The 8,322-nt window shown below is 34.4% G+C and overlaps 1 protein-coding gene across 1 annotated transcript; it reads right to left on the bottom strand.

The window, feature by feature from the left end:
* Positions 1 to 299: 299 nt before the first annotated feature.
* LOC108767969 (uncharacterized) lies at positions 300 to 8,063 on the bottom strand. The gene is made up of 5 exons (XM_018518123.1): positions 5,882 to 8,063; positions 3,965 to 4,167; positions 2,809 to 3,159; positions 1,575 to 1,655; positions 300 to 976 (listed from the first exon to the last, which is right to left on the bottom strand). The coding sequence occupies exons 1-5, from the start codon at positions 8,061 to 8,063 to the stop codon at positions 776 to 778; spliced, it is 3,018 nt and encodes a 1,005-aa protein (XP_018373625.1). The 3' UTR covers positions 300 to 775.
* Between the last annotated feature and the right edge of the window lie 259 nt (positions 8,064 to 8,322).

Consider the following 8,322-nt stretch of genomic DNA (forward strand, 5'->3'; position numbering starts at 1 on the left):
AGAGCAATTCTGCCGCCGGATTCGGATTCAGCGCGAAAAATTACGTAAGAAAACATAGTTAAATCCCAATCAACAAAACCATGCAGGCCTGTGTAATCAGCGTCGACTTCTATTGCCTGTAATACATATTTTATGGTTTTATTAATTGTTTTAATTAAAGGAGTCTGTAAAAACTCATTAGTTTTTTGTTAATTTGTAATTTATCAAAAATACTATTGTTCAGTTGTAATAAATAAATAATAAATAATAAATTCGAGATGAATAATAATTACTAACATCTTTCAATATTAAATGGCCAATATTATATTTCTGTCAGAGTATTCGAATCGATTTCCACGATATAGACATTACAGACGGACGTGTAGTGCTTCAAAGATTTCATTGCCGGCGCCGCGCGCCGCCGAAACGATCGGGACCGTCTTTGAGAGAAATTTGGGTATCCAGAATCTAACTTAAAAGTATTAGGTTCCGTGAGATTAATTAGATCTAATTAAAATTTCCAACGTACAATTTTAACGAATGTCAAAAATTCTAAAATCGATTATCTTCGCCGCATTTCTCTGCAAGTCCCAAGTGTAAAGACGGTCCTGATTGTCCTTCGAAGTTTGATTGCGTACGTACCGCGATGATTACCATGCCATCATTGCGTTGCATAAGCCAGTGGACGATTATTCTCTTAAGGCCAAATAAAGAGAGAAATAGAAAGAGAGAGAAAGAAACATTTCGTGAAACGAGCTCGATCGAGACACAAAAGTTTCTCTTGAAAGAAATGCATCTATAGGTCAACGTCCTCCTGCTTTGCTTTGGGCGCAATCTTTTCATCGCTCCCATATTCCTTCACGCTCATGTGGACGTCCGCGACTTCGACTGACGGCGGCGGTGCCGGTTTCACTGAGTTGTCATCCTCGGCGACCTCAAAACCGATCGTGGCTCCGATCTTTTGACTCGCCTGCTTGAATGAATCCGATAGCATCACCTGGCGACATGCGATTAAGTAGATTTATTCGATCAAATTTAATGAGTATTATTCTACCGCACCAACGGTTTTAATGGCCCCTTGGCTATTAAATCGATATAATAATTTTTTTTTAAGTTGATGAATATATAAATATACCGAAAAAATATTTACTAGATACGAAGTACTAAATACATCGAAAAATATTGTACTAGTTTGAGATTATTCAATGAAGCTACATGATTATCTCTGTGTCTTGATATATCATTAAATGCTATGATAAAAAAAAGTATTAAAATGTTGATGAAATTATTAAATAGTAAATGAAAGTTTACCGTATAATAGTATGATAATTGAAACGATTATGATATTATATGAAAGATACAATTATTGTTTTACACAACTACAACGATAATTACAAAATCTGTAACATTTTAAGAAAGATTATATTGCACTCCATATCCAATGCACTTTCCATAAATATATAATCAAAAATATATCCTAAATAAAAAAACATTTTAAAAAATATATAAAAAACAAGTAAAATATATATAATATATCAACATCTGCGGTTAGTCTCGATTAGATTTATCATTCTTTTAAAAAAAGAATTGCTTACCTGCACGACATTGATGCACATAGATGTGAGTGCCAGACCGAACACCAAGTATACTATTGAACCCATCATGTATATGGGATGCTAAATCAACCAATCAATGAATCCATTAGGTTCTGCAAATCGTGGATCTCGCAGTATTTGTAACTTCATTAACTACGATTTACTTCCTTAATTAACGATTACGAGTGAAAATAAGCTTGTGAGAAATAACGAATACAGGTGATATACAGCTTCTCATTGAGAGGGATCTTACATGTCAAAAAGCTTACCATCTGAACGCCACCGTGAAAAAAGAAACATGAGAATAAATTAATGATTTGCTGTATAAGATGGAAACTCTGTCGTGAGATCGCAAATAAAATTCGAGAGGTGAATTCAAAGATGCGCTAAGGGCAAATTAAATGGAATTCGCGGATTCCTAACATAGCATATAGCGAATGCTAAATAATTGAGAATGCTACTTACAAGGAAACACAGAGAAGTATCCTCCTCTGATTTTAATATGTTGTAGTCTAGACCTAAATAAGAAACACGTAACTTTTTTTTAAGTGCACCTATACGCACTTTTAAGGAGTGAAACACTCCTTTAAAAGAATCCGTTATTTTTTTTCGAAGTGAATATTGTTGAAACTACAAAAAACGGAAAACTTTTTTACATAAAAAGTGAATATGGTTTTAAGAGTATTTTATAATAATAAAAAATTTATTTTAATTAATTTTTTATATTTATATAAATCAAATCTTTTTATTAAAAAAATTGTTTATTATTATTATAAAATACTCTTAAAATCGTTTAATTTTATTTATTTTTAAAAAGTTTTTTATCTCTCTAGTTTCGACGATATTCGAATAAAATTAACCACAGTTGAGTACTTCACTCCCTAAAAGCGTATGTACACATAAAAGAGTCATTTATTTTAGTTTAGATTACAACATATTAAAAACTCATTAAAATTGAAAGGAACATTTCCCCGTATTTCTTTGTTAAACAAATCTGCTAATTACATAACCTTCCACTAATTTCACTCATGTAACTCTTATTGATCAATATTTCGGTTTCGTGCGATTTACCTCACGACTTACATTGACTACCATTACTCATGTCTATCGAAGTCGATGAAGAAATCACAATACAAATTTTTATCTACGAATTTACGAAGAGTATTATTATTAATTATTTGTAAATTATTAATTATTTGATTTGATTGAATAACATTTAATCGAAAATAATTACCTTTGGCACGTAATCACCGAAGCCGATAGTGCTCATGGAGATGAAGACAAAGTAGAAGCTCTCGAAGAAATTCCAGGACTCCCACAAGTAGTATAAAGTAGCTCCTATGAAGATATAAGCCAGGAGAATGACGATTGCCACCGAAATCGGTAGATTGAACTCATCATCGACGACGTATGCCGATAATGCCGGCGTACCCGGTGTACCCGGTGTATTGGCGTCCACATTCAAAACCGTCTGCGGCTGCTGGATCCGCTGCCTCTGCATCTCGTCGATTTCCTCTGGATTCATCTGCGACGGCCGTCGTAACTTCGCGAGATCGTAAACGAGTTGCACGCCCTTCATGACTTCCTACGATTTACACAATGGACAAGATGAAATTGTTAAAAATCATAACAATAGAGTAAAACACAATAAACGAAGATGCACAATCAAAAGATGCGGTATTTCATGCTGTCTAGAAATCTAAACCTGAACAAAGATAAAGATAAGGAAATTGAAAACTAGAATACAGTGTAATGGCAAAGAGAATAAAGCTGAAATTTAAAGGCTACTAAAGCTAATCGTACCGATTGACACGATCGGCTTTGATGGAGACAAGCTTTAAATAAAACAAAATAATAATAATTAATTAATTAACTAATAAAATAATCAATAAATAAATTTAAAAATGCAAACTAAATTAAAAATATAACTAAATTAAAAATTAAATATAAATAATATAAATTAACTAATTGTAAGTATTAAAAGAAAAATGCTGAAAAATTAAAAGAAACAAATAAATAATTACACAAAATAAAACCAAAAAATGAAAATAAAGTATAAACAATTATATAATTTTTAAATATAATTAAACATAAAATTTAATTTTGTTTAAATAATCCTTACACGTCTCTTCTTCCCTTATTATTCTTTACACACACAGTTTCGGAAGACATTAACTTTTACTTATGTGAAATTATTAATCGATAAATGGACCAATTAAGCAATCGAAAATAAAAAATAATGCAACAAAGAAAATATAAAAGATGTACTAAAAATGTATGATATTATAAATCGAAGAAATTGTGAAAAATTCTAGGAAGTTTGCTTAATTTTTTTTTAATTGACAATCTTTTTCTCGGAACGATTTTTTCTTACAATTAAATTATTTTACCTGGACAGGCACAGTGCGACGGACTTTACGACAGCTACCAGTGTAGTATAGTCTTCTCACAAATGCCCAAAGGAATTTTATACCGCGCGTGAATAATTTACCAAAGTCGGCCAAAATGATGAGAAACATTGGGATGCCGAAAATTGCATACACAATTGTGATGGCTCTTCCTGTGTCCGTACTTGGCGAAATATGTCCATACCCTGCAATGAAAAATCATCAACTATAGTATCATCAGCTGTAGTATACTATATTGATATGGTATTACAGATTGATTGATTTAATCATATTGAAATTTATGTTTAGCTTTGTTACATGTTATATATATTAAATACAATATAAATAAGAATATGAGCTATGTTTAGCTCGTATTTTTATTTATATTATATTTAATGTATATTATTTATATTATACTATATTTAATATATTTTTGTATATATATATATGTATATAATAAATACAAAATATATGTATAAATAAAATATACAATATATACATAATTATATATTGTATATTTTATTTTATTATAATGAATATAATTGCCAAGTTTAATTGTACGACGCGTACATGGAACATCATAATGATCATGATTTATTTTGTTTACGTCGATTTCTGAATCGTCGTTGCAAAAGCGGCACGTTTACGCACATCGCGAGTAAAGTCTAAGTTTAGATTATTCAGAGCTAAGACAGTTGTTTTCTCGTAAACAAACTGCAGTTGCCTTATAATTCAGTGAATGCAATCGAACGATTCCATTTATATGTACGATCAATGTATAACTTAAATTTAAATTTGGATGTACTTTTTCTGCGAGTTTGTTAATAATCTAATTAGAAAAACTGGGCTTACTGTGAACACATTGCACAATGCGAGTCAACGATGTCGAGCTTCCGAAGCTTTCCTTACGTCTATGATCCAAATTTATCGCGTCTTGGCGATCAAGATAATATAAACAACAGTTGCAAACTATGTATTTAAACGAATTAAAAAAATATAGTTAAAATTATCATGAATTTGTTAATGAATTTAAATGAAGATTTGTAAAAATTTTTATTTCTTATTTTATTATTAGTTTTTTAACAAAGAGCAAAGAAAATTGATATGCTTTATTAATTGATATGATATGCTTTAGACAAATGCTTTGACTTTTTTAAATTCGTATTTTTTTGCTGACGTTTGCACGTTTCTCTTAATAATTTGCATGTAGACACAGACCATCATATTTCATTGCATTTGTATATCATAAAATCAATATGGAACCCATAAAATATTTTATGTCAAATTATTCGGGAAACATATGTAAACTTTTACAACACAATTATCTTATATGTAATAGATATATATAGTTATCTTAATTTTGCTTGCGCTGAACACAATCATCATTGATATAATAGATACCATTTCTCGGAGTAATCAATATTAATCATCAAAAATTTTAAGCTACAAATAATGATAATTTAATGACATGATATTTATTTAATGAAACCTATATACGTATATATTTTTCAAAGAAAATATTTTTAATTCGAAAGAAGAAAATACGAAAAATTTTTTTAACGAAAAAGTTTTTTATTTGAAATATAAAAAGCAATTTAAATAAATATTAAAAGTATTTTAGAGAAATGCTTTTTTATTTACTTCTTTCCTCTTTAATAACATTTTTATTTATGTAAGTTTTTTGGTTTTCTTGTTACCTTGTTAACAATGCTAATTAATAATAACAATGAAATATTCTTAATGCTTGTGTACTATTAAATTATTTTAAAAACTTCAAAGAAGAAACTTTTTTAGAAAATTTTGCATATAATATTTTCAAGATTGATATTATGCCTAAAAATAAAGGAAGGCTCCTAGAAGGCGATCTCTTCACGTCAGTTATTCCCACCTTGAGCCTTTTCTAAGACAATGTGTTCTCACCGATAGTGGTGATGACAGTGAGACAGTACACGACAGCATTCAAGAAACTCCAACTTTTTTGACCGCTATATGTATGCAAGCCAGCTTCGTGAGCTGTGTGAAGCTGTTCCTCGAATTCCATCAACTTCTTGCGCGCCATGCTCTTCCAATCGTCCTCCCTCAAATTATGACTATAATTCCACAGAGTGTCTAGGAAGTCACGCTTCACGCGTTTCACGCCACATTTATAGAATGTTTCGAAGGCACCCTCGACAAAACGGAAGACGAAACCGCCGAGGCCGCAGTAGATTATTATGAGCAGTAATCCGGCTATGCAGCGATTACGCAGCCGTCTAATGATTGTAGTCTCACGTGGATTTTGTGCCACGAAGGTCTTAAACTCGCTGACGACGTCTCTAAGAGCCCTGAAGAAATCTAATAAAGTAATCTTCTCCGCAGCTTCTTCCTTTTCTACTTTGATTTCTTCAACTTTTGAAGCGAAGTTTGTTATGTCTTCAGTCTTCTTCTCTGTAATATTTTCATCCTTCTTCCTATGCCAGAAGGACAACCAAGAGAACCATGATTTTTTCTTGTCTGCTACATCGGAAGACTGCGTTACAAATCGTTGAACAATATCCTCTTGCTCGCTCTCACTGTATGTCAGATTGAACTTTCGCCTCCTTAAGGAACTAACTTCAACAGCGTCTTGAAACACGCCTACTTCCGGATCCAGAATGCTGCGTTCTCTTAGCATGTACTCCCTTTGAGCCCTCGCGAAATCCTCGATCAAGCTTTCGTTACTCAGCGGGATAATCTGCTTCTTCATCTCGACAGAGGATCTCTTTACCCTTCGCTCTTCGGCAGATTTCTGCGACAAACTTTCACTCTTTTTCACTATTTTCAGATCTTCGTTCATATCTTCGATCTGATTATAAGGTCTCGAATGTGGCACGGAATCATCTTTCGTGCGAGACTCATCTTCGAACTTCTGTCGACTTGGAGACCTCTTCTCTCGGTTCAGTCTTTCAGTGTCCTTTTTTTGTGCTTCAGGATCATTGATCCGACTCTTTTCGCTCGTCTTTTTCGCTCTGGACTTGACTGTTTCCGGTGACTTTGTCCGTCTTCGACTAGATTCATTCTTTTCATCCTTTTCGTCACTGGAGTCTGTTGACCGACTATATCTCTCCACGCGTTCCTTCGATCTCCTTTTAAGTCGCCTTTCGACCTTGCGAACTTCGACAAATTTACTGGTCTCGCCGTTTGTTTCTTTCGGTGTCTCCGATGTCTCTTGGACAATATCTTTAACTACCTGAACAATCTCAGGTCTGATAACGTCTTTCTTTGTGGTACCATCATCAAACTTCTTCGCTACTTCGGTGATCTGCTTTACCGATTGCGTGCTGTTGTCGTCAGTTGTTACAGAGTCAGTCTCACGTGTCTTCAAAGTATCTCCAGCCGTTGACTTGACGGCCACCTCGGCGCGTACAGCGATCATGTCATCCACGTTCGTACAATTCCTCGCGTCAGTTTTGTTCTTTCTTCTAGCCGGACGCTGCTCCCGATCATTCCCCATTTTATCCTTATTCTCTAATTCTTTCAAGGACACTTCCTGCTTCTGATGTTGTGACAGTCTATTTTCTTTTTGTTGCTGCTCCATTTTTTCCGCTTCCTCAGCCATCCTCTCCATTTTGGCGCGCCTCTCCTCATCCTCATCATCTGAAGCATCTACACGCGACGCAGCACCCCTCGATGAGGGATCAGGAGTTTTCTCACGTTTCCTGGCAGCCGCCTTGCGACGTCTATGAACCATGTAACTGTCTTCCATCGCGCGACTCTTCGTCGTCGTCGTTGCTGCTGTCGTTGTCGTCGTTCGACGATCTTCGTGTACGCGAGAGAGACTCTCGCGACAGGAACTCACTCGCGAGGCCAGCCCCAACGAGGCCGTGACAGAAATAAAACGGAGGCTGCTCCCACCATCTGCCGCCACCACCACTGTCGGCACGGTGACGTTTGCTGCTACCAGCAACTGCGGCGGAACCAGATGACCGGCTTCACCGCAGCGGATATTGAGCGGGGGCATTACGCGCAATCGAAATCGCGGCTTTGGCGTCGCGACGCCGCGCCTGCACCACCGCAACCCATTCGGTCGCCCAGCTTGGAGGTTACACTGCATCATCAGAATCGGGTGACCCTTTAACCCCATGACCTCGTCAAAAATGAAAATTCTGTAATGGAGTCTTTTAAATCTGCGTCGACGTCAAACATCTTTTAAATTTTATGTTTGATGAAAAATAATGACGAATTAATAAATAATTAAGTATAAAAATAAACAAATAAGGAAAGAAATTAATGAAGAAATAAAAAAAATAACAGATAATTGACGTACTCGAATAATATTAAACAAATAAGTTAAACATCTTCGAAAAAAAAAAAATATTTTAACGTCAGTAATACAAAACATT

This window comes from Trachymyrmex cornetzi, unplaced genomic scaffold, assembly GCF_001594075.2.
Source record: "Trachymyrmex cornetzi isolate Tcor2-1 unplaced genomic scaffold, Tcor1.1 scaffold74, whole genome shotgun sequence".
NCBI lineage: Eukaryota > Metazoa > Arthropoda > Insecta > Hymenoptera > Formicidae > Trachymyrmex > Trachymyrmex cornetzi.